Source organism: Drosophila willistoni, chromosome 3R (assembly GCF_018902025.1).
Source record: "Drosophila willistoni isolate 14030-0811.24 chromosome 3R, UCI_dwil_1.1, whole genome shotgun sequence".
NCBI classification, from domain to species: domain Eukaryota; kingdom Metazoa; phylum Arthropoda; class Insecta; order Diptera; family Drosophilidae; genus Drosophila; species Drosophila willistoni.
In genome coordinates, this window is record NC_061086.1 from 23,915,496 (window position 1) to 23,943,043 (window position 27,548).

The 27,548-nt window shown below is 39.5% G+C and overlaps 1 protein-coding gene across 16 annotated transcripts in view; it reads left to right on the forward strand.

Annotated features, from left to right (window-relative positions):
- Positions 1-27,548, forward strand: part of LOC6646968 (collagen alpha chain CG42342) — a 74,172-nt gene that overhangs the window by 39,662 nt on the left and 6,962 nt on the right. For 8 of the 16 annotated variants that reach the window (XM_047013603.1, XM_047013608.1, XM_047013611.1 and 5 more), the window contains exons 3-10: positions 9,889-9,968; positions 10,033-10,140; positions 10,284-10,352; positions 11,134-11,301; positions 11,658-11,763; positions 15,552-15,649; positions 27,028-27,390; positions 27,456-27,524. In XM_047013603.1, coding sequence (XP_046869559.1) covers positions 9,889-9,968; positions 10,033-10,140; positions 10,284-10,352; positions 11,134-11,301; positions 11,658-11,763; positions 15,552-15,649; positions 27,028-27,390; positions 27,456-27,524 — 1,061 coding nt within the window. Of the gene's footprint in view, positions 1-9,888; positions 9,969-10,032; positions 10,141-10,283; positions 10,353-10,956; positions 11,011-11,133; positions 11,302-11,657; positions 11,764-15,551; positions 15,650-27,027; positions 27,391-27,455; positions 27,525-27,548 lie in introns of all 16 variants that reach the window. The other 8 variants (XM_047013610.1, XM_047013604.1, XM_047013606.1 and 5 more) reach the window with 5 other exon arrangements.

A 27,548-nucleotide genomic window follows, 5' to 3' on the forward strand; every position in this document is an offset into this window, starting at 1 on the left:
ACAATTAAGCCATAACTCATCGGCTATTTGCAATATTCGGAATTTGTGCGTCAGCCTGTTCCCGTTTCTCAGTTACATACCATTATAGCCATAAAAAGAGGCTTACCTCGGACAATGCCAGCAGCAGGAGGGGCAAAAAATGCCACACACGAGCAACACCAACGAACTATATACAATAAAACAAAACAAAAAGAAAAAAAAAAACGAAGGAAAATCCAACAGCAGCGGCAACAACTGAATGGAATTGGATACATACATATATATATAAAACGAGTCAAAGAGATACAGATACATATTTTCATTCATTGCTCTGTTGGCCCCTTCCTTTTGGATGATGGTTATTCTTTCGTTTCATATTCGCATGTATTTACTTTGTATCACTTGTCACTGCGGCTCGGTTTTCTTTTTGCTCCTTTTTTTTCTCCTCTTTTTTTTGGATTTTTTATTATCATTGCTGTTGTGGGGGTGCCTGAGATTTTTTATGGCTCATCTGTAGCCAGATTCAGATTCATATAGACACGCTGGAACTGGAGCTGGTTGCTGGTGCTGCTGCTGATGCCGGAGCTGTTGTTATTATTATTATTATTATATCATTCTTCATCAGCTTGATTCGCCATTCATTGTTGTGTTTATAAGGCGCACAAATATTTTTCATTATTTGTTTGCTGCTGTCGCAGCTGTTGAAGGGATTAATTTCTTGATTTACCCATGCAACACTACAATATACGTATAGGTATATATATTTACATATACTATATGCATACCACCCAGTAAACAGAAGCAACTCACGTGAAACCGAAGCACATATACTCTGCTCAACTGAATGTTGGAATCCTAGCAGTCATTCTCTCTCTAAGAGTTTAAGAATTTCTCTATTCTTTAAAAAATCAACTAATAGTTCTTACAGGACCTCATAGTTCTATAATAATTTAGTTAGTATAATATCTAAAAAAGAGATAGATTTGATATAGATATATGAATATACCCATTTTGGCTAGGATAGCAAAATGACAAAGCTTTGTTCCTTGGTTGTCACTGACAACTCTGGAATTGTTGCGTGCCCCCTTGTATGCCTTAGGCCCCCCTCTTTCGCACACCCTATCAATTGCGTTGCGGTCGGGGGCTTTATTTCCCTTCAGCTGCTGTGCAATTGCGTGGAAGGGTATTGAAAGTAAGTCTCCACTTATCTCGTCCCTACAATCCAGTGGAAAATATGCTAATGGAGGAGCATCAAACCGAAGCCATCAGTCAGAGAGAGAGAGAGTAAGAAACGTAAGAGGAGCGAAATGGGAAAAAATGAAAAGAAAAGCGAAATGAAATTCTCTATTTCTTTCTAGCACTTCACTTTCGAGCGTCAAATGTTTTCTATTGTGGAAAACTCTTCTGCCTCACACCTAGATGCTTATTTTTTCAAGGGATTATCATTTTCCTTCAGGTTTTTTTTTTTCAATCCTCCCGTTTTGTCGCTGTTGTTTTTGTTGTTCTTCTTGTGGAAATTGTTTTAGATTTTCCCTTTGTTGCCTTCTCGACTAACGCTCCATTGTAACGCATTTTATTTTTCCTCTGTTGATACACTGTCGTTATGTTTATTTTTTTTTTGTCGGAAAAAAATTTCCATAGGATTATCTGTAGGATTTAATTTTAGTTGTGTATTTGTTTTCTATTTGTTTGGTAATTCGGGCAGGAAGAAAGACAAAAAGAAAACAAAAGCTTGCCCTGTGCGATGAAAATGGGCAAAAAGGTTGCCTTAAACAAAGGACCAGCTGAAACTGAATCTGAATCCTTTTGCCAATTACTTAAACATAAGCACGTACTGGGGGATTTACAAGATTATATATATCTATAGGTATCTATATTCCTTACTTCTTCTATACCCTGTAGTCAACAATGTAAAGAGTATATTAATATCGACAAGAAGAAATAAATAGAATCATCATAGAAATACATCTCAAAACCTGTAGAGTGTCCCTATGCTACTTTTAGACTGTATACAGGATATTTCAAGGATTCTGAACCTCTACTGCCTACTGGTCTTGGTTTTGTTTGCGTTTTATGAGACAGTTTTGTTGATTTCAGTGTTATGGCTTTAAGTTAAGTCATTTGCCAAATACTATAACTTTACCGTTTCCTCTTCATTGCACTCCCAACCTCGCTCGCTTCGACTTGGCAATTCAAATTTCCATCTGCTCATTTCACTTGTTGTCAAAGTGTCTGTCAAACGAATCAAAATAGACTGTCAGAGTGTCTGTGTCTGGGTCTGTCCGACTGTCTGTCTAGTCTCTCCAGCCTGGCCAAGATGTCATAATATAAATTATTTCTGACACTTTCACATTGTGACTTAATCAAATTGCATTTGAGACTTAAAATAGAGTAATCACATTGAAATCAAATTTTTATACAAAATCCAATTTTAATACCCGATAGGGTCTATATAATTATAGACCAAAATATATCCTTGGATTAAAAATATAGAATGCCAAATTCAATTCCCATTTGCCCTATTAAAATCACATTAGACCCATCATAAAGTGTCATTTAAATTGCCTCATAAATTCATATACGAATTCATGTTCTCTACATGGCAAGAGAACATAAAATTTGAAATCAAGAGAAACGAAAGAAGTAAAAAAAATGTAAGTTGATGGCATAAATCAAAATATAAACTGCAATAAATTATACAATTTGCATTTAAAATCGTAAAATAAATAACAAACAAACAATATGAAACAAGAGGAGTGGGGAGTATGAGTAAGAGGAGCGAATAAAATGCAAATAAATAAATATTATATGTATATATGTATAATAATATTTGAGAAAATATTTCCCACATAGAAAATGAAATGCCAAAACCCATGTGAAGCTAATTTGTCAGCTTGTTGATGCCAGAATGACACACAGACAGTGACAGAGCAACAGAACAACAGACTGACTGACAGACAGACATACAGACAGACATACAGACAACCAGCCAGTCAGTCAGACATGGACGGGGGCAGGCAACAACAAAGGGGCATGATGATGGACAGGGAAATATACCACAAAGCCATGAAGCCGTCACTCAATCAGATGCACCAAACGAAACGAATTGAAATCTGTGTGAATGAAATGCAATTTGCAATTTACAATTAACTGTGGAATGATTTTGCTCTCGCTTTTTTATTCAATTTATGGCAATTACCCCATAATATTTATGGCAAAAACCGCAAACATTTTGTCAAGAGGCATAGCCAACAATATTTGCCGGTGTGTGATAATGTTAAATGGGCGTGTCGCACAATTGGCGTTAATTAATTGCCGACAAGTGCAACCTGTTGATCATGTTAAACATTGGCAATTACAACCACAACTTCTACTACTACTACTACAAAAACAGCAATAATAAATGCAGGTATGTCCAGTTAGAAATGTTGGACAAAAGACTAACAATTAAATACTGACTGACAGTCACCCTTTTGAAATAATATTATGGCTTTTCATTTAGTATTCCTTTAATCTGCAATCTACTGATTATTACCCAAATATTAATTTAAAGTTAACAACATATTTTGATTTAGTAGCAGGTGAAAGACTTGTTCAATTCATCTGTTAAAGACTATTGAAAATTGACTAAAGTTAAGTAAGTCTAATGAATTCATAAAAATGTACATCTAAATTACATTATTAAATCAAAATTGGTAGAAACCTATTCTTAGAAAATAGATTTAAAGTATTTTGATGAAAATAATTTCATATAAAGGATCATCCGTTCCTCCGTTCACTCAATCTGCCTCCCCCGCTTTCGTGTCTGGTGGAACAAAAGCGTTAACAATGCCTATTGACAAAGAACATGAAGAGAATGAGGGAGACAGTGAACGCTGTCTGCTGATTAGGCTACAAAATTTATGGTTGTCATTTAATTAGGGACAACAGGGTGACACATGTCTACAAATCGATACGCAGTCAGGATCAACAGGAGTAGTAACATTGGACCAATAATGCAACAGATTTGTCAGATATTTGCCTTCTGGCCATGTGCACAGGAGTCGTTTTCACACACAATGCATACACACACAGACACCACTTGAATTTACCCATCCAAGAGAAGCGAGACAAACATTTGCAGTTCTCATCTGGTGGCAAGTCTCGACTTCACTTTCTCTGCGTGTGTATGTGTGTGTGTGGGGCAGACATTTACCTCGTGCAAATTTTCGACTGTAAATAAAAGCAATGTGCAAGGAGAGAGCAAGGATAAACAAAGTTTAATGTTAGTTAATGTCGCATGTCCTTTAAACATTTGCCATAATGCAACTATCCCTTTTTTGGGGGGCAAATAGTATAGCCAATGGCTGTGTTTTAGCCCATAATGATATGAATAATTGGATGCAAGATACAAGAGAAGTTAACTCAATTAGATGGTCTTTGTGTCCACTGAAGTGCAGTAATTAGTCAGTCCAGTGTATGATAGAGCCATAATGGAGAATTAAACGTGACTTCCTCTAGGCAAAGTTTCTTAACTCAATTAAATACATGAAATTTGCTCGAAATGCAAATCCAAAGGCAAGAGCCAAAAGACGAAGTTCTAGTACAACAAATGTCCTTGTCAAGTCCTGATTATAAATCTTTTCAGTCATGTCTGATAAGCCATCTAAGAAAGTGGTCGATAAACGAGTTTTGCTTTAATGAGTCAAACTGGTTTTCATCTCTCTCTCTCTCTCTCTGTCTCTCCCTCTCTGATTAACACAAAATATTATTTGCCAAGTGTCTCCAAGGTTTCAGCTTTATGCATGATTTCCAGGAAGTAACCGAATCGCTATACAATTACAATATATATATATATATAAAATGTGGCACCCAAAAGCAAACAGCATCAGTTGGGAACAACATGAGACACCGTTAGCAAAAGAGAGAAAAAGAAACACAGAAAGAAGAAAAGATGTAAGACAAGCCTGGAATTATATTGTATGAAAAGTATCGCATATCATCCAGACGACAAGGACAAGGACAACGATGAAACAGCAGGACGAAATACAAGAGACAGTGGCCGGGAGACAGGAGACTTTGCCATTGTCTGGATGTAATGTAGCGCCACATTTTGTGCTCTTGCTTTTGCTTGTGCCATGTTTTATTGTCCTTGTTGCTGCTGTTCATGTTGCTGCTGCATATCGCATATCCTAGCCATATACAAACGCATTTATTGAAGATTTACAACGGCAACTTGCAGACAAACAGGAGCAACAACAGCAAATACAGCAACAAAACAGGCAACATTTGGTTTGCCTTTGGCATTCTCCTTATTCTTTGTTTTGTCTACATCCCGCTGGCTACATAATTTCATTTTCCCCTCCAGAATCGGGCATGCGATGCGACTATGGAAATGGAAATGCGAACGAAACGTAAAAGTTTGCAGTTATGTCCGTAACAGCAACAACATCAAATATGCTTATAAGTATGCTGCCTTTTTGCAAGTCCTTACCAGACACCACCACCCATCCACCCACAAACACACACACACACACGCACACTTCCACAACGACACGTACGAAACGAAAGTACTGAATGATGGGCATGACATATGCAGGAGAAGGGGGGGGCGGAGCTAGTGCAGCAGACACGTCACGGTAAAAGTTAAAAGTTTGCCATCAATGTTTGCATTTCGAGTTTCTCTCCTGGCAGTTCATTTTTCGCCTCACACAAACGTCCTTGACAGCGCTGGAAAAACGGAAGCTAAAGCTGCTCATGCTGCAGCTGCTGCCGCTGCCGCTTATGATGCAAGCACTTGGAGCGCCTGGGAAGTCACTTTTCCGTGCAACGCATATGCAAAATTTTGTGTAGATTCCGTATTAAACTCATTAGCTGGCAGCCTATTTAAGCAAACTTTCGCTTGACTGACGGCGAAACTTTGCTAATAAGTCAAAGATCAGCGTAAATTTATAGTTCATGCGGAATCTGCAGGAATCAAGTTGGCAAACAAAATGAAAAATCTTTGCACTAAAACCGAATTTAATATTTATTTAATGGTTGCTTTGCATAAACAATTCATGAGTTCTAAAATTCTCTAATAAAATGTTTAGAGAAAATATATTTGGAAATGTTTAGGGGGCGATGTTAAACCTTAGTAAAGTGTTTAAGATTTGTATTACGAATAGAAAACCTTAGTAGGACTTCGAAATTTCAGGTTTCTACAAAAATGGCATGGATATTGGATAGGAAATGGTTTCTTTTGTCTGTTAAAATCATTTTGACGAGTGGTCTTAGCAATATAACTATAGCTTTTGGTTGCTGGAAGTAAATGGCTTCTACAATTTAAAATTTATGTATTTCTATCTAACAGAGAGAGACTCTCCGATATAATTTAAGTATGAATTCACAGTGGAATAACTTAAAATTTATGACTTTACGAACTGCATTTGTCCTGGGACCTGGAATGCGCTTATGAGATATAAATATTGCAACAGTCATTTGTGTGTTTCAATACAAAGAGCAACAACAACAACAACAGTCATACTTCTCTTGCTGTTTATCGCTAAATTTTTCATAAATTTATGCTTACTGTAATGCTTGCAAAACAACTTGGCAAATTAGATAATTCTCTGGGAGCACACACACACAAAACATATCCCAAGTGTGGCGGCAAAGTTAGTTTGATGGTTATAACAAGTTGAAATCCCCCGTGCAGGTGCAGCAGGAGCAGCAGCAGCAGCAGCATCAGTAGAAACTATAGAAACAACTATGTACAGCGACTTTTTGTCAAGAATGGGAATGGGAGGGAAATGAAGGGGATACCCCCCTATATAAAAGGGGAGAAGTGTGGTTGGAAGCTTTAATCTACTTCTGCTCCAACCGCCTTTCACTTTATTCATATCCACCTACAGTCTCTCTCTCCCTCTCCCTCTCTCTGTGTCTCTCTGTTTGTCTAACTGTCTGTCTATTCGTCTGAATGTTTGTCGGCTTGTATAGCTCTTCTTCCTTCTACTCCTTCTGGTCGTTGTTGTTTGTTGTACGTGTCGTCGTGGTGTTGTACGCACGTAAACGATGCCGAGTATTTATTACGCGCACAACTTGACATAATTCCTTTTTTCCGCTCTGCCAGTCGAGAGGAGGAAGCCATGGCAAAAGAGCCCTGGAACAGGCACTCAAATAAGAAGATGGGATGAGCTGTTGTTGGCTGTTGCAGAGAAGTTTCAACTAATGTTGGCTGCCTCTCGGAATAAATGCCACTTTAGTTGTTGCGACACCGATATAGATTTATGGCCAACATTCTTTTCGTCTGTCTGTCTGTCTGGCTTAGTTCTCCATGCATTACGCGTTCATTGAGTACGTTCAATTGCCACCATCATCATCATCATCAGCAGCAGCAGCAACAGCAGCAACATCATCCATCGGTGACTATATCAGAGCATAAAACAAGTTTTGACTTAACAACTTCATCAATAGGGCGCGCACTTGGCTTTTTTCTTTTCATTTCTTTTGTTTTTTGTCTGTGTGTGTTTTTCTTACTTGTTGTATATGTCGCACAGTAAGATTTCTTAGCGCATTAAGCATCCGTATCCACATTCCCGCTCCCCGTTCTCGTAGCCAACATCAAGAGCAACAAATAAACACCATTAGCAGCCAACAAAATGTAAGCCAAAATGGGCAAAAATAATACGAAAAGTGCGGCGTTAATGGCAACGGCAAAGGCAAACGGCAAACAGCGATGGCGATGGCAATGGCAACTGAAAACGACAGCAGCATGTGAACATGAGCATGGAAAGGCAAACGATATTATGATTATGATTATTATGTTGTTATTAGATTAAGAGCAATTTTAACTTTTTCCGCCCCTGTTGTTGCCCACCCACCCCTTTTTTCCGTTTCCGCCTTTATGCTCATTTCCTTTTCGGCATTGTTAACTCCAGAGCTCGACATCGACTTTTCCCATTCATTCATTCATTTATTCCTTCTCCACTTGCTTCGTGCGTCAACACTTTTTTCTTTTCTTCTGCCTTCTGGCTTACGACACTTGACGCCGCCCAAGCAAGCAACCAAGTTAACAAGTTCTACAATAGAGAGTGCGAGAGAGAGAGAGAGAGAGAGCAGACCCAAAAAGCTCTGGCTCTAGCTCTGGCTCAGGCCCAGACTGAGTTCATTCTCCATTGTTTTTAGCCGGGGTTTTAGCCACGCTTAATTGGTTAGCTTTTATTACTTGGCAAGTGCTGGAAGCGCATAATTTGTTACGCCAGCTACAGTGGGCTAAGGACCAACAGGAGGACGGACTTACTTTGAATTCAATATAAAGATTATTTTACAGACACAGACAAAATATGAGGAGTTGATGGCCCCGAAAACTCTGTCTCGAAAACAAAAAAACAAGCAACAACCTTTTTGAGAGCCTCTCAAAATGGCATTAATTCCGGCCGAGGCAATGAATATGCAAGACAAGGCGAAAACGCATGAAAAGACAATTAATTGTTGATTTTTATAGTGAGTTTTAAAATTGCTTTAAGAGTCAAATTAAATATTAATCTGTCTAAGTACCTACTTATTAGTATTCAATTTTCTGTTGGGTGGGCTGATAAATATTTCAGATTATTTCCAATCCAATACTCGGAGAAACTTTTACCCAAAGTGTGCCAGAGTTGAGAAATCTTCTTCTTTTTATTTTTAATTAAATAAGCACCGTACATTATTATGGAGCTTGCTGACGGGCCACGCCCACACCCAGCTACCTATGTAACTAAACGCCTACACACACACACACACACACACACACAATGGAAAGGCACGCGGCTTTTCCTCCCTCCGTGGTCCAACATTCTTTGGTAGTTTGTGGCGCAATGAATTTAAATTGTTTGCCATCATTTCCTGCCTTAAAGTTGGCTTCCTTTCGAAGGGCTTTCCCCCCGTCCCCTTAACAAACAGAGAGAGAAAAAAGAATATTGCGTATAAAGAGGGCAGACAAAAAGAAATTACTTAATTACAACAATTATTAAATAGCAGCCCAAACTTCTGGTTATACTCAGCAACAAGAGTAAAAAACTAAACAAAAAAAAGAGAAAAACAAAGCCAAGACGAAGGCTATAAAGGGAAAACAAAAAAAAAAATGGTGATCGAGTGAGGAGTAAAGGAAGGAGAAAGGAGGCAAGAGTTGCCGGTTCATGTTGTTGTCTGTTATTTTAATTAAATATTTTCACACCTACTTCATTTAGAGCCCAGCAGGGCTACCGAGTGCGTGGGGGAAGGTCAGGACAGGTCGGTTTTGGGTCGAGTCGAGAGCTAACAAAGTGAGAGGATTTTCCTGGGTGTGAATGTTTTTTGCTGTCTAGCAAGAGCAGCAGCATCTTCTGGCAAGTCGGCTCTAATAAAAATAATTGCCAGGCGAAAATTACAAGACACGGCAGACGGCAGACAAGACACGACACTGAGCAAGTTTATGCGCTGTAAAATTGCAGGCGAAATAATTGAAAAGCATCGACTGCAGCATTGTCCTTCTGCTGCTGCTGCTGCTGCATCTTGCTACTGGATCCTTGGACATCCTTGGAGCAAGAGAATAGATAAAGTTTTGTTCGCAGCAGCCGAAATAATAGCTGGTCGAAAGAAAAAGAGGTTATAAATATTTTGTGCCCGGCTTCCGCTTGCAGCGAAAAGTCATTTTTCAGCTAAATGAATTTGCCCAAGTTGCGGGAAAAACTGCGCAAAAAAGAGCGAAAACTTTTCGTTTTTATTTTCTTCTTGTGGTGGGGGAAATTGCATTGTCACTGGAGGGGGGGTTAGGTCAATGGGCAACTAATGAGGCGACCTTAAGATGGTTTTTTTTGTCCCGCCCCCCTTTTGACTTTTGCCTCTTAACCTTTTACTGTTTACCCACTATAACTACTATATATAACAAACAAAAAAAAAGTTGCTCACGGAATGCGTTTTCAATTGCAGGACCACCAGGACCGCCCGGTCCACCCGGCAAGCGAGGGAAACGTGGCAAAAAGGGTGACACTGGCGACAAAGGAGAGCCGGTAAGTGATTGGTTTGGTTAAATCCTATAAAAAAAAAAACGACTAAACCTTTTGAAAACTCAAGGGCCTCAATGGCATAATCGGCGAAAAGGGTGCGGCTGGCAAACCCGGCGATAAGGGTCAAAAAGGTGACACTGGCCATCCCGGCATGGATGTCTTCCAAACTGTTAAGGTAAGTGCTCGTCAGGCCAACCAGGAATACGCCAAAAAAAAGCTGCTGCAAACTAAAAATAAAACCAAACACGCAACTTTCCAATTTAAAACAAGAAAATCGTCAACTAAAAAAAAAAAACATTGCGCTTTTTGCATTCGTAGGGTCTGAAGAGATCGGTGACAACGCTGCATGGCGGCACGCTGGGCTATGCGGAAATAGTTGCTGTTAAGGTATTTCCTTTTCCATAAATACATTTCAACTGTTTTTCCGACTAGACAGGACTCCACAACTGTAGCCCCCTTCCCCATCCACACAATCCCATCAAGTGCATTTGGCCCAGTGTGAGAATGAGAAAAAAAACATTTGCAACAATTGTTGTTGTCCTTGTTTTTGGCTCAGTCTCCATCTCCTGCCATCGGAACTTGTCCTTTTTGTTATCCTGTGCTTCTTCTTTGTTGTTGTAGTTGTAGTAGTATTTGTAGTTCTGTAGTTATTTATTGTCCTGCTCGGTGTTGTTTGCTATGCTTTTAACTTGTCTCAGTCCTGTCTAAGATCTTTTTTTGATTTCATAAATGTAACTTAAAGTTGGCTGAGGGTATTTTTCTTAGATTTTCCTTTATTTACGTATTTCTTTGTAGTTTTTCAGTTTGATTTTTGGTGTTTTTCTCTTCTTCTTTTTCTTCTTTATTTCGGCTAACTTTTGGGCTTTTGCAGCAGCTAAATGATTTTTTAACCCATTTTTAATTTTTGGTTTTATTATTTTGATTAACCTTTTTTATATATTTACATTTTGCGTTGATTTTATAAACAATTTGTTGTTGTTGATGTTGTAAGGACTTGCAAGAAGCTGGCGTTAATGTATCCGCTTCCACAGTCATACAACTGAAGGTAAGTCCTCTCTTGGGTTCTTCCCCCCCTCCCTTCAACTAAGCATGTTTGTCCTTGTTTTTGTAACTCCAACTCTGAATACGACCCACGCATTTCCGGTAATAAACTTGATTTTTTCCTTAGGGCGAGCCAGGCGAACCTGGACCACCAGGACCGCCAGGCGAAGCTGGACCAGCAGGAGCGCCAGGAGAGCGAGGACCTCCCGGCGAAACTGGTCAGGGCTTGCAGGGTGAGGCAGGGCAACCGGGACCCATTGGACCGCCCGGTGTGCCGGGCTCACCTGGCACAAAGGTGAGTCTAAAAGCAAAGGGCAAAGATAACACACACACGCACACACACATACATCAGAGACACACCCACACGCTGATATGTTAGAACAAAGATGTCACAAGGATTAAATCCATTATTATTTGTATCTGCTGTTGGATAAACATTGTGACATTTTAAGTGACTGCGAGTGAATCGTTCGTTGTCTGTCCTGTCCCTGCATTTTAGTTTTTCCCATTTTCCTTTGTACAATATTTATCGTTTATTTATGTGTATGCGGTGCGCGTGTGTGTGTGTGTCTGTCTGTATTGATTTCCACTTAAATTTTCCACAAAATGACTCACTCACTCTCAATTTCATTGTCTTTTCTTGCTCAACAGGGTGACAAAGGTGATCGTGGCGATCGCGGCCTCACCACAACCATCAAGGGTGACGAGTTCCCCACGGGCATTATCGAAGGTCCACCAGGACCAGCGGGACCACCTGGTAAGTGGCAGCTGAATCTAAGTATGTTCCTCATGTTTATTTATCCAACTAAGCCACTTAGCTGGAAGTTATGTACAGAAACAACTAAACCACATACGATCCAACGATCGATAGATCGATTGATGGGTATTTCAAGTGTTGCCACGCGGCTGCATCCTACATCTCTGCGGGTCGTATAATTTATTGTCAGCTGCATCTGGGAATGCTCTTTTCCCTATTACTTTCCCACAACTCTCCCGCTCTCATTCCTCTCTCTCGCTCTCTCTGGCCCTAGGCCCTCATCTAATTGAGTCATTGACTAACGCTGTCCCATTAGGGCACAGTTTGGCTCTTTGATTTTTGTTTTCTGATTTTTCTGATTTTCGTTGGCTTTTTTTTTTGTTTTTGGGTGTGAAATTTGGATCGTTAAAATGTAAATCAAATGCCAGGCGCATTGCACTGCAATGCCGGCATTCATTTCCGTTTGCCGCACAATTTTTATAGCCTCACAAAAAAAATTTTTGAAATATTTTATTTGAAGTTTTCGTTTTTGGTTCTCATTTCCACATTTGGAAATTTTCAAAAACCAAAAAAAATATAATTTGTGTGCGCGCTGCCCTGCCGCATTTTGCGATAACATTTACGACCTTTGTGTTGCCACAAGCCGCATAGTTGCAGACAGATGGACAGATTGACTGACGGACATCAATTAAATAGGCACAAACATTGGAAGCCGACTCGACAGTGAGTCCAATATAGCCGCCTCCTACGTTCAACAATAGAATTACCATTTGTTCAGTTGGGGGGGTTTTTTTATTTTTATGAGCTTCTCAAACATATTTCTGCACTTTATAGGATTTTAATAAACGAAAATAGTTTGGCCCCATCCCCATCCCCGCCCCTGAAATCCCAAAGTTCGAGAAACCAATTTGAATCTAAAGTTTGTCATAAAAATTTGTAGACGTGCGGCCAAGCGACCCCTTGTAGAACTGGAAACACTTGCCGTGGTCATAAAAATGCAACTTTATGTCATTTATGTTGCTTTTAGCGGCTCATTAGCATGGACTACCAAACACTTGAGTAGGTGCCCCGGTAGAGGCGGACCCGAAATACCACTTGAACTCTCTTGTTTTTGTGGCCAGAGCATGTTCTATTGTTTTATTGGGGTTATTTAGTGGATATGATAAACAAACAATGGGGAATTGAAAGAGAGGTACGCGCCAAAGCAATGATGATAGATTGATGTGACCAAAAAGTGGTCCACAAACAATTGACAATGGCAAACTATTTTTAGAGTGTGAAAGAGAAAGAGGGGGGAAACTAAATGACAGTTTGCCGACAGATGCGATGGATATAGACTATGATGAAAATAGATGAAATCAGTACAATCTATCTCTGAATACCCCTAATGGACTTAAAGCGCTCTTTTATCCCCACCTACTATCAATTGAGTGAATGCCCGCATCATTATGTAAGCCTCCCACTTTGCCTTATCAGCGCAGTGCCATCAAAATTTGTTGCAGTTGCAAGTCACACAGAGAGAGAGAGAGAGAAGGAAGTAGATACAGTTACTCATGCCCATTGTTTCAACATTTCCTTCAACATGATCTGCAGCTGTGATAAGCGGCAGTTGTCAACAAAAAACAAAACCAAACTCATCTCCCCTCACTTCCTCTCTCCCTTCGAAGTTGGGGGATTCAGATTCGTTTGGTGCGTTGATGGACATAAAATTGCAATTTATTTTCCCAAATCAGCGACGAATCTCCTCCTCCTCCATGGGACATGCGCCGACCAACGACCATCGGCAAGTCTCAGTGGAATCATTTTGGGCCTTGATTTGAATAAATTGAATGTCATTTGTATTTGGAATTCCTTCGTCTGGTCTCGACTGTTTATCTTATCGTTCTGGTAATTAGTTAAGCTGACTTGTGCTTTACAAGAAGCCTGTCTATATCTGGGGTGTGTGTCTGTGTGTGTGTGTGTGTGTGTGTGTGCGGGCTTGGACATGGTCCTGAATATGTCATTTATTCCGGTCACCATTGGGCTGCAAGCTAGAATAGTTGTATGTATATACAGACAAATGGAGAATAAGTGCTGGCTCAGCTGTAATATCAAAAAAACAAAAAATTCAATTTATTTCTTCATTTATTTGAATTTCATTTCATTTCATTTCTGTGTTTCCGTTGATTGCAAGTCCTTTGGCAACCTATCTTTTGCATTTCATCTTTACTCAAAACAGAAATAGAAAATGCTAAAAATACAAGAAAAAACAAAACTCAAACCAAACACAGAAATAAAACTAAAATAAAGCAAACAACATCCAATATCCTGGACACCATAAATTCTTTTCCGTTTTTTGAAACCGAAGTTTTGTTTTTCTTTTGTTGTTGTTGTCTGCTTGTTGTAGATATAGTTTTTATTATAGTTGAAATTGTCGCCTAAAATGCTTAACTGTAAATTATGCTACCATAAATATACATAGAGAAGGATGCACAAGAGGCTCCAGACAAGGAGAGTGAGAGATAGACAGCATGAGAGAGGGAGAGAGAGAGAGAGACAGAGAAAGATAGTTACAAGAGACAAAGAGGCTGATAAATTTATGCTCTTATGACCAAAAAGTGACCACCCAAAACGCAATTTTACGAACTTAATAAATTTTCTATATCACAGAGAAATGAAGAGAGAGAGAGAGAGAGAGAGAGGGAGAATGGATAAGAGAAAGAGAGGCATGGACATAGTCTCAGTTTGACAAGCCGCACAATTGGTTTTATCTATGATATGAGTTCTCATCCTCCCTGTCCCCCTGGACCAGCCACTTTTCCCTCACTTTTGCGTCTGTATAAATGCTCTTATTTAATGGGCTTGACCAGTGGCGGATCCAGGGGTAAATTTGTCATTGTAGTATGGCAAATCGGTCCTTTCAGATCCGCCTCTGTGCCTGTTGAATTAAAAAACCCCAAAAAAAATAACTAGAGAGCTGAAAAAAGAAGCAATTTCTCATTATTTTTAACTAAACAGGTTGGTCGCATCGCACACACACACACACACACACACACACACACACTTATACTAGCAGCACAGTGGAACAAAACCTATTACATGCTGATTGATTTGGAAATAAAATTCAATTGTTTTGTTGAGCATTTCAATAAGTTTGGAATTGTTTTATTGTTATTACAGCTGCTGTTTTGTGTTTGTGTGTGTGGGAGTAAAGTTTATGCATATTAAATTGTTATTTCTGCATTTCAATTGAAGTGCAGCTGGACTCTATTTGTGGTCCATTATCCCCAAACCCCCCTCCCCTTCCCCGTGTGTTGTCTTGGTCGAATGTAGGTCAAGTCATTCACACTTGAAATGCATTTGTTTCACCTTCATTAGCATAGAAGAAGAAGGGCCACAAGCCACAAGATTTTCAAGCTTATAACCACTGTAAATTCTAGTTTCATTTTATTTTCTGGCAAATAAACAATTTGCATTTTGAGTCCATCATCAGAACCACCCACCACCACTTACCCCATCGCCAACACTTGGTATCCATTCATTCAGTTGAACAAATTGCTGACCAAAAACCAACAAACGCTTGTTGACAGACCTGACAGACAGAGACAGAGGGGTAAAAGGACGTGGCTCACATTGCTCTAATTACAAAGCCGGGGCCCAAAGGCCACGCCCACTATTTGTTTAACACTTGCGGCCAATGTATCGCTGTATCGCTATATATATTTGTATCTATAGCCATAGTATCTGCATTGTTTACACCGTCGTATACACCAAAATCTGTCGCTATAGTTAAAATTAACATTTTGCAGGTCCTCCCGGCGAACCAGGTGAACGGGGCGAAGTGGGACCCATTGGACCAAGCGGACCCCCCGGCGAGAAAGGACCGCGCGGCAAGCGAGGCAAACGGGTGAGTTTATTTATTGTGAATCACAAAACCGAGAAATCCGAAACAGAAACTTGTTTTTACCAGCCTCCTTTGCTCCTTCCACTCCCTTTGCACAGTTTTTAATTAGAAAACACTGTAAATTGAGGTGAAAAAAGAAAAACAAGTGCAGCACAAAGGGGAGCAGGGGGAGAGGGACAACAATGTGTATTATTATGTAAATGATTGTGAAATATCGTTCATAAAAAGTGCGCGAAAGCGTAATTTTATGCTAATCTGTAAATATTTGTACAGAGATGTGATGTAAATATGTAACGCATCCTTCCGCATGGCCAGACCCCACCATCCCACCCAGATTACAGGGTATACCTTTCATATACCTTTCTCTATATAACATTTACACCTGCATGTTGAATGTGTAATGAGCATGTTTACATGGCTTCTCAGGGAACATCATGCGTGCTACGTCCTGAGCACAGTTACTTGCCCCACATATCCCGCACCCTTCACTCCTTTACCTATTTTCTAGTCCCAGTTCTTGTACATACTTTTTGACAAGCAGAGCAAAAGCAAAGAGGATTTATTTACCATCAAAAAAAGTTGGTAAACTATGCCGTGGAGGCAAAGCTGCGGGGAGGTGGGAAAATTGTCAAAAATGCTTTGGCGCACTTTAATCTCCTTGATATGTATCTAATTTATGGGGCACGCTCCAAATGTCTCGTTTCATTGCCGAGTATCTGCAGCATTTATCTAGCCATTCGGCATCTACGCATCAAAAAATGGGAGGCTCTACGCCGGAATGTCAACACAGTGCAAAGATACTTAACATTTTTATTGGCACTTGAAGTGTCAGCAGCTGTTGCCCGCCTTCTGACGTGTTGATGGATGCACGAGAGGATGTGGAGGGCATTTCGTTGGGGATTTTCATTTTCATTTTTTTTTTCCTTTTTTTTTTGCGCACTTCCACATGGCAAAGAGCAAAGGCGAGGCGAGGCGTGAGGAACTTATGAATATGTAGCCAGCACGTGTTTGTGTATGATATGAAAAATGCATAAGCGCCGCTAGCGACTTTGAGATGAGTTCCTGAATAGGGATATGGATAGAGGGATGTGGGAACAGGGTAAAAAGAGGGTTCTAACTGGGGTAGGGTTTATGTATACAAAAAAAAAATATATACACATACATATATGTATATGTATATGTGTATAATGTTGTTCGACCGCTGCGCATTTTGCCAATTTTCGCTGAAGAAAAAGGCAAACAACACACAAACACACACACACACACAAAAATAGTCTGATTATTGTGCAGCACATATAGAAAAGGGGGGGAGGCAGAGGTATGTGAATGGAGGAAGGCAACTGCTGTTACCCGATGCTTGTTGTTGTTGTTGTAATAACGCGTAATGCCATAAGAAACAGTCAATGGCAAAAGGCATTGGCAACAGCAACACTCACTTCCAATACAATACGCCCAGGAGCAAAGAACAACCGAACAGCCAACGTGCTGCTCCACTTTTATGACTTTTGTGTGGAACCCCCCAAAACGAGGGCAGTTGTAACACTTGTTTTTTTCAATAATCATAAATTCTGAAATTAACTTTCAAAAAATAGAAAGGAAACAAAGTAAAAGAACCAAATCAAATTCTTAAAAACATTTATCAAGTTTCAAACAGTTTTTAACCATTACATAAATAAATAATTAGTTCCTGATGCCTCCTTAAAGTATGCTAAGCTTCTAGTTAACTCTCTGCTTGTTTACCTATAACTTAAATAGCTTAAAAATCTAAGAAACGTTGCCAATGTTGCTATTTCTACCCATTTGCATTAACCATTCTCCGATGCCGCCTTCAATTTCAATTGAAATATTGTGTAAGATGATCCTATAGATAACATTTGAACCGGATGACCGTCATCTTTCGCTGAAACTCTTATGGCCAACCTCTTCTTCACTCTGGTTAGCGTATTGTGGGCCTTGCTCATTGCCTTCTGCATATTTTCCTTGACTTTAGCGACTCGACGCTCGTGCCGTGGTGCTTGAATATGCCGATTATGCCGCCATAATCCCCTACATTGCCTCCCGCCGATTCAATGGTATATTCATGCCAATCCCATTTTCAATTCGAACGCTGCAGCAACGTGATGTCAAAACAAATGAAAGTCATAAGAAATGGCGGGAGATTGTGCCACCGCCACTGCCACTGCCACTGCCATTTGGCTATGTCTTTGGCAACAAACAAACAAACACACAAACAAACAAAAACTTTTGGCAACAAACAAAAACTTCGCACCCCAGGCGCACCGCAGGCAATGCAAAATCATAAAAAATTATTTGCAACAATTGCCGTCATCTTTGGTAAAAACGTGATGCCTTCCAGAAAAAGCAGCAGCAGCAGCTGAAGCAGGAGCCAGTTGATTTACCACCAGAGACTTTGATTTCCCTTCCATTCATAGATGAATGGTGAAATGGCCAAAGTGAATGTGTCGCCCGCCCCTTTCTGTTTGCATGATGTGGCAGAATGATATCCCATGAGGCATGGAACCCACAATGCCAATCGTTCCGCAGAACGTTCGAATCTTGTGCGTCACATTTCAACACACGAGCGCTGGAAACAATTTTTGAGTAAACAATTAAAAATTAGCACGCTAGAGATGCATTAATAAAAAACCATTCTGGTAATTAGTTCAGCAAGTCGTAAAGAATAAAATTGCCCAAAAAAAATAGAAACAACAAAATTAAAATTTTCGGTTATGGAAAAAACCATATTTATCCCAGCACCGAAACTCTGCAATGACTGTCTGTAACAATTTCGAGCGGCATCATAAAATAAAAAACGCAATTGTAGGCATTATAAATTTGACATGTTATTTTCGTCGCCTCGTCAGTATAAAATGCGAGGTGGAACAGCAGAGGGGGGGCACTAGATGGGCTTGATGATGGCAGAAGAGGGAGCAGGAGGTGAAGCAGAATGGACTAGCGTATGAAATGAATTTGATGGGTCTAGTGACGCGTGATGCCAGAATCAGAACGGCAGAGACTTTTGTTGTGTGCTCTACACTCAATGAAATATACACTCATTATCTGGCGAAAAATGATTTCAAAATATGCCTCATTAAATCAACAAGAAAGTGAAAACTGTTTAAATGCATAACAAATTATATTTTCAATCATAAGAGAGGTCTTTGTCAACTTTCTGCCATCAATTTTCAAGAGATTTTTAGTTGTATTCAATCAATTTGTTAGTTCTATTAAGATTAAGAGACTAGGCAAGGAAATTGACCATATCTTAGCGTAAGAATTGACGCAAAATAAATATAATTTCTTTGTTTCTAATCTTTAACTTAAAAAAAAAGAAAGACATTAGAAAGAAATCAAATTATTATAAAGAGTGAAACGAATGAAACGAATGTAGTGTAGTTATACTCTTGTAATGAGGTACGTTTCCTCTCATATGTATTATATGCAGGTTTGTGGAGTAAGTTCCAAAAAAAATTGCCTTAAAATTGCTTAACCGATTCCCCGATTGACCCAGATAGACGAAGAAATGTAGAACAACTTGCATAATCCAACTAATACTTAATAGACCTAAAAATAGAGACTTTTCTTTCCTCTTGTTAAGATGCAAACTTCTTATTTAAATGAATGTGGCCATTTTGAGAGGGTATAACGAGTTAAGCCCTGTGACAAGAACATGTAAGGCCAACTGGCCAAGTGGCTGTCAGCATTTTCTATTTATTGGCCATATGTATGCCATTTAATTCCTGGAAACGACTTGCCCGAACGTAAATCCCTTTAAAAAAGAATTGTAGAGAGACTAGAAATTAAAATTTCTATCATAATAATTTTTTTTGCCTAGCTGCAGGGCATCAAAAAATTAAATTTTATGATCAAGCAGCATATATATAGAAACATTAGAGCATACAAACACCCATATATATATATTTATGTATATATATATACATATGTATTTTGTATATTAAAAATTTAAATTAATTTCAAACTGTGCTGTGCTTTGCTTTGCTGTGCTGTGCCACAGGGCGTATGACAAACAAAATGTTTTGTATATTTATTATCAGCTGCATTGAGTTGAAGCTGGCTTTAGCTGTTTTAGATTTACTTTTGTTATTTGTTGCTATTTTTAATAAAGTTGAAACAATAACTCACTCACCCAAAGAATCTGAGCCCCTGGAACTGAAACTGTTTGTAGAAGACATTTATGTCAAATTTATGTTAATATATTTTAGAATCGTTACTCAACCTTGTGTATATTAAGTGTACACATATATATATCTGTCTGACAGAGATCTGCATATATAAGCTGAAATTTCCCCCTTTGCGTTGGTACACCTCGCCTCGCCTGCCAGATTACATTTCCTTATCTGTGAAAGTTTTTTCCGAGTGTCGGATAGAGTCATAAAAACACAAAAAAAAACAACAACAAGTAACCAACAAAAAAGGGAGAAAACTTGCCGATTCGTTACACGTCACACAGGATCCATTCGCAAGGAAGTCACTCGCATGTGGCGCACCGCAATTCGCAGACAGTCGAAGAAGAAGAAGTCCTTGTGCAAATCAAAGTCTTAAAGTTGCTTATATATGTAGCCCGAGAAATCTCAGTGATAAGGCAAATTGTTGGGTACATTTTCTTAACCCTCCGCAAAGGTTACTTAAATTCTGTGACAATTTTGTGTGAATGCCCTTAAGAGGAAGGGGCAAATCAGTTAAGAAAGAAAGGCAATCAGTAAAAAGATTCCATATATAAATTGGAATTATGTATTGTGCTTAAAAAAGTTTAATTGTCGGGAAGTTGGAGATAGATAAAGCTATAAATTGAAATGCTTCTCATTTTATTGCTAATTATAAACAAGATTTTAATGGTAAACAAGATTTTATGAGATTGAAAAAGCATCTTTGGACTTTGCCAGTTCATGATTCAAATTCGCTTCACTTGCTGTGCCTTAAGGTTCGAAATTTTCATTTTCTTTCACTTTCAGAGTGTGCAAACTTCGTTCTTGATGTTACATTTTCTTTTTTTTGGGGATTGTAGCTTAAATGTGTGTGTTTTTGTGTGTGTGGCACTCAAAGGGTTCTTCTGCCGCTTTGCGTGTGTCTTTTTGCCAATTCGTTTTGCCTCTCTTTGTTTTTCCCTTCGTTGCCATTTTTGCTTCCTTCTTTGGGCTGGGGTGTTGCCTAAACGACGCAATAAGCTTAGCACTTTTTCTCGAAAAACCCCTTCCACACATGCTCATTGCTTGGATTTTCATTGCCTTGGCTTGACTTGAGCCTTTGTTGCTCGATTGGATAAGGCTGGCCCACAAAATGGCCAGCAATTCCATGTGACGTCATTGTTCATTGAAAACTGCGCCACATGCAAATTTGTAGATCCTTTTTTGCACCCTTGCTCGGCTCCTTTGTGCGAAATTTGCTTTAGCATTTTTTTTTCCCTATGTGGCAATTATTTGCGGTCAATGCCCATATATCGTATATTGAATAGTGTCCTTTATGGCAAAAAATCGGTCAAGCATGGCGCACACACACACAAACACACAGAAAGAAGTACATAGAGGAAATGGGGCAGCTGGTGTGGAAGTGGGAAGTGGGAGCTGCGGTAAGGTGGGGGCGGGGCAGGCTTGTAATATGGCCCCTGGGGTGTGCGTAACTTTTATTTTATGGCAACTGATGATGAGAGCGCTATGGGAGTCACAAAAACGATTGAATAAAGAAATCGAAGCGTCACACCAAAACACACCCAAAACTTGGCGACCCATTTACTACCACCTACGCACACACACACACAGGAGTACGGACACCCCCGCCCATTTATCCTGACTGGCAGTGCCACCCTTGGCAAAAACCTCATATAAATTTATAGGCACGCGTATAACATTGACGTGGGTTTCAGCATTTCTCTTCTACGTATATTTTTTTCCCCGGTCTTTGTGTTTTCTTTTTCCGGGTGGGGCATACAAAAGTAGCAAAATTACGGTAAACTTGAGACCAACGCAGCACGCAGGCTCCCGATCCCACCGCCCCCTTGACAACTGCTGCCATCTTGGCTGGCATTGATGTGGCTGGGCTACGAAACGACGAAATCTTTAACAACGATTTCCCTAAATACTTCCGAATTTCATGCATATTACAATATCCAACGAAACCAAAAACCGCAACAACAACAACCACAACAACAACAACAACAGTGTCGACTTGACGGCAAAACGAAATCACGCGAAATTTTTACAACACGATTTGACTTTTTTCCTCTTTGTGCATGACTGCTTCAAAATGACAATGGGGCAAATCAATCAATAATTCAATGAATTACATGATTTCAAATCAAAAGAATCGATTTACAGAAAAGTTGATGCTAATAATATTATAATTTTACAATTAGGAAGAAGTGCCTTCCGTAAGTTTCCTATAACCAAAACAACATTCAGATTGAGAAATAAACTTATAAATATTATATGTTAATTATTTATAACTTTACCTTATTGACTTTAAGTAAGTTAAATTTCATTTCATTCAATGTTCGTATATTACGCCAAAGAAATATTTATTATTATTAGCTTTCGAAAACGATTACAAATTGAATTTTGATTCTTAAAACTGAAAAAATCATCATTAAATCCTTAATTGTAGGATTTTCAACTTTAAGGAAATGAATTGATAAATAAACTCAATAATAATAATATCAAACGACAGAAAAATCAAAAATCGAATAAGAAAAATGTCTATTTTCCATTAAAAACTAAATTCTCTCAAGTCTAGGAATTTTAAAATCGTGTTAATGTCTAAAATATATTTTCATATTGAAACTTTATTTAATGAATCAAATTATCCACCAGTTTTGAAATATAATTGATGTATAATAGGAGCTGTAAATGAATTATGGTTTTCTGTCATCAGCAGTTAAGATTAAGTTAATGATTTAATATCTCAAATTATATTTAAAAGGTTTAATCTGAAATGATACAAAGACAACTGATAAGCTCGCAAGCTCTTTAAGGTTTGAAAAGCATAAATACTATTAAATACTATTGCTTATAAAAGTATAAGAAACAGGGATTCTACAAAAATATAAGTAAGTAGGTATAAGTAATAAAGACGGCTTAACCTAATCTCAGAGAGAACACACTCAGTTTAGAATCAAATACAGTTTTCAATTCAATTTTCCTCAAACTTTAAAATGTTTAAAATATTTCATTCTATTTTTTATGTCATTCACTATAAAAAGAGCTTTGTGTTTTGAATTTTTAATAGTCTAATGGGGTGAAAAGTGTTCTAATCAACTTGTTACACTATCTTTGATGTCATAATGTTTTTATTACTCGGTGATTTTCATAATTATTTTGATTACAACATTTGCAATTTGCTCCATTGTCGATTGCCAGCAATGCTGAGCGGAACATATTACGCATTTAATGTGCTCGCGTACTTTAACAGAACTTCCCTTCATTTGTATGTGTGTGTGTTGATGTGGATGTGTGTGTGTGTATGTGTATATCTTGTAAACTTTGTGGCAAACGCGAAACGCATTACATGCCACGAAGAGAAGTTTTCCATGATGCTGGGGGTGAATGAAAGGACTGAAGAGTGGTATGTGAGCCGGAAACGAGCTGCAAAACTTTCACCTCAGGCGGTTTCTTTTTCTCTCTTTTCTGTTATATTTGTTGTTTTGTTGTTGCTCTGTGTTCTTTGCTGTTGTTTGTTATGGGCTGAGAAAAATATAAAATGTTGGGGAAAATTGAAAAAAGAAGAAAATGGTGAACGGCATATGCTGCACTTGAATGAATGCCCCATCATCATAGGCCATAGTCGTCGTAGCCATTGCCATAACCAAAAGCCATGGCCAAACAGTGTCGCACAAAAGGTCAGGACGAGATCAAAATGATTTTCAATTTAACGCGTTTACGTGCGGCCATTTGTCTGCCTATCTCCCTCTGTCTCCCTCGGACTCTCTCACTCTGTGAGTATGTTAAATTTTTGTTTGGGCGCCATTTTGTGAGCTTGAAATGGAAATTACGGAATCCAGACAGCGTCAGCCAATTAATTTGCAATTACACGAGGATTGTGTGACACTAAAATGCAGCAAAAGGTACGCCTGAAAGTATGCTATGGATAATTGTAGACCATTCTTTTGAAAATGGCAATCAGAGATGGGGAGGAGAGGGGGGTGGGGGGAATAAAAAACGAATGGAAGTAAAACTCATTTACCTCGCCATTTGGGCGTTAAATTGAAAGGCGTTTGTGCAAGTATTTTCAATATTTACGCATAATTTAAAAGAGAGAAACTCATAGAATTCACACAGATACCTTAATGCATGTGTGAGTAAATCTATATGTATGTATGTATGTAGACACGTTTTCGATGTGTGTGTGTGTGTGTGTTTGTATGTGATTGGATACTTTGAAAATTAAATTCAACCCGAGGCGCTTGCTCGCACAAATATTGATACATTCTAATGGATTTCTTACTCACGCAAACAGAGAACCCAATCTTTGAGTTTTTTTCTTTCTTTTTTTTTCTTTTTTTGGGCCTGGCTGGCGAAAAGGCAATAGGCAAGCAGTTTTTATCGTAGTTAGGCAGCTGGGCCCCAACAACAATCGACAAGAGTCTATGCGAGGCTAACAAACATTTGCCCAATTCACTTGGCTCGCTCATCTGTATCTTTTATTTATGTTATTTATCGCATCTGCCTTGGCTCCTCTACAACTGCTTGGCCTGGGCTGGCTCCTACTACAGTGCCTGTAGTTGTATTCGTTTGCCATTGGCATCTCCTTAAAGCCTTTAAACCATCTCAAAGTCTGCTCTTTTTTACGCCTATCATCCTGCTGGCGTTTTCTTGCACATTTGTTTATCGATTCGAATATAAAGAGTAAAAGCTCTGGGGGGCGGTGTGAAGTGGGGGGGAGGGGTGGCCATCTAATCCCTCAAATGTCCCGCAAATTACGCACAAAGCAAATGTTAAGCGTTCGCTTTAATTTCAAATTGCTTTAATTGTTCTACAAATGAACGAACTAATCGCCACAATGGCGGAAAGAAACGCAAAAAGAGAGGAACACAAAAAGGAAAGCCAGTTCCACCCCATCTCTTTGTTCAAAGAACCCTCCTGGCACATTAGCAACAATGTGGAAAAGTTTCTGGGGGGGGGACAAAAGACGAACGTACACACCACACCTTACACCACAAAGCTCACATGCAGATGAGTATAAAGAAAATGCAGAGAGAAAAAGTTAAAATTGGGAAGTGCATTTGCGGTAAGCCGACTTGGTCGTTGCTCCTTCTTCTTCAACTTTCCAAGTTGCTGTCTTCCATAGAATTTATGTCGAATGAATGTGAATGTGTGTGAATGTGTCTACCAAGCCGCATCCTTTCTTGCCATTTTGTATGTGTGTGTGTGGGCTTCGTGTGGGTTTCTCTGCTTTAAGCGTTTACATTGTTGTGCCTTATGCTGTTGGGTTTTAATAACTGTAAGTACGCTTACTTCCTGCGACAACAAAGCGGCAGGAAGAGAATGTAATTGTTGCACATGCCTGAGCATATTCACAGGCTATACATATGTATATTGTGTGTGTGTGTGTGTGTGTGTGCATTACCACAGAGACAGGATCAATGCCATAATGACAGGATAATGACGAAAAGGAAACATTACTCTTGGGAGCTGCACTAATACACAGCTAACTGATTAATTGCAGGATAATATCAAATTGACAAAGCCAATGAACTGGCCTAGAATTTCATCAATCGTGCAAGTTCTCAGTTGCATAGCAATTCAATGACTTCAATCTGACCAATTTGCCCAATTTCAACTCGATAATTGCATCGGTTTCACTAATTTGGCTAATTTCATTTCGTATTCAGAGAATATTTTAACAACTGAAATGACTTTTTGACATTGAAACCCAAATGGAATATGTTTTAAGCAGTAGATTTTGAATAAAGTTTTAGATTTTAAATTTAACAATGCCAATTGTCTTGCTTGCTTCTCTCGAGTAGATCCATTTAAGTGTAAGCTAAATAGCCTGTCCACTTATAGCTCAAGATTGGAAACTAAACCCTGTTGAGATAGTTGAGATAACTTAGCCATGAGAAGAGCCCTCCACTCGCACTCCAAGATAATATTCTTTTTTGCTTTCTCGTTCTCGTTCGTCTGTGAGCTCATCTTAATAATTGCAATTTCACTTAAATTTTATTCCCCAACTTGATTTACTTTATTCCCCCTTCTTCTTGTTCTCGATTTGATTGTCGATGCAAATGCAATTGAATATTCAGCATTGCGTCGAGTGACTCTATTTGCTTGTGCCACATGTGGCAAATGGTTTTCCTTTTGTTATTGTTGCTTCTGAACCATGTTATGATGCTTAACATACTTAGCCAAGTTATTGTTGTTGTTGCTGGGGCTGCGTTGTCGCTTCAGGATAGAGGTTGCCTTTTATGACTTTCAGCATTTACCTAATAGAACTTTTTTGTTCTGCACTCTTGGTAATTTCACCACTCACCAGAATGCAAATGCATCGAAGCTAAAGTCCTTTAGTATATACACACACATACGTATATATATATATATGTATGAGTGGCTGGCTATGTGTATGTATTTGTGTGGTATTTATTTTTTCGTCCTTTTTTTGTTTGCGTCTCTCTTTCTGGTGCTGCCTTGAAAATTTGCCTAGAGCGCGTACCAAAAAACAATTAATTGTCTTTTACTATGCACACAATGGCAGAAGCCAAAGAGCAATGCACATTTAGTCACACACACACACACACACACTCTAGGAGCTGCAGCAGTGTGGCACTTGAAGCACGTATAAGACGCCATCATGGTTTGACTTTATTTTCAACTCGCACTCTGTTAGTGGTCCCGACTCTAGAGTCCTGTTCCCAGTCCTGGTTGCGGGTTTTAAAGATTCTCTATTCATTGTGCCATCCAGCCAATGTGTGCTTATGTGTGTGTGTGTGTGTGTGTGGGGTTTGGTCGTTATTTTATGGGCATAGAAGCTGCTCCAACTTGCACTTAACACAATTTCGAGGCACACAAAAGACTTTCGCTGCGGCACATGGCACCCGAACTCACACCCCTGAACACCCGCACCCGCTCCCGCTCCCGCACCAGCACTAGAGCACCACCCGCACATCGACTTCAACCCCAAAGCGGAGAGCGGGTAGAAGGTTTCTGCGTTTTTTTTTTCTTCTTTTTTTGTTTCTTCCCAGCGAATTACGCGCCGCTTTTGTTTCGCCATCAAAGCGTGTGGAACGAACGCGTGCAACGCCCGAGGCGGCGGCGCCACGTGGCATAAATTAATCTTCCCCACTCTAAAATCATTTGCCATCTTTCTCTCTCATTCATCTATTTTGCTGCGTACAATCGTCCTTCGTGTTTCTGGATGTGCTGGTATCTCTGTAGATATTCGGTCCTGGCGGTACCAAATTGGACGAGGACTACGATGATCCACCGGTGACACTACTGCGAGGACCTCCTGGACCGCCAGGCAATGCTGGCAAAGATGGACGCGATGGCAGAGATGGCAGCAAGGGCGAGCCTGGAGAACCAGGTGAACCCGGTTCGCTGGGTCCCAGAGGTTTGGATGGTTTACCAGGCGAGCCTGGCATTGAAGGACCTCCCGGTTTGCCTGGCTACCAAGGTCCTCCTGGTGAGAAAGGCGATCGTGGAGATATTGGACCGCCAGGTTTAATGGGTCCACCGGGTTTGCCGGGTCCACCAGGCTATCCAGGTGTGAAAGGCGACAAAGGTGATCGCGGCGATTCGGTAAGTGATTATAGCTCATCTCCTTAAATACTCAGCAAGTTAACCCAAATCGATTTCGATTGTAGTACCGCAAGATGCGACGTCGTCAGGACGATGGCATGTCAGATGCTCCACATATGCCCACAATTGAATACGTAAGTAAACTAGACTACTAAGCA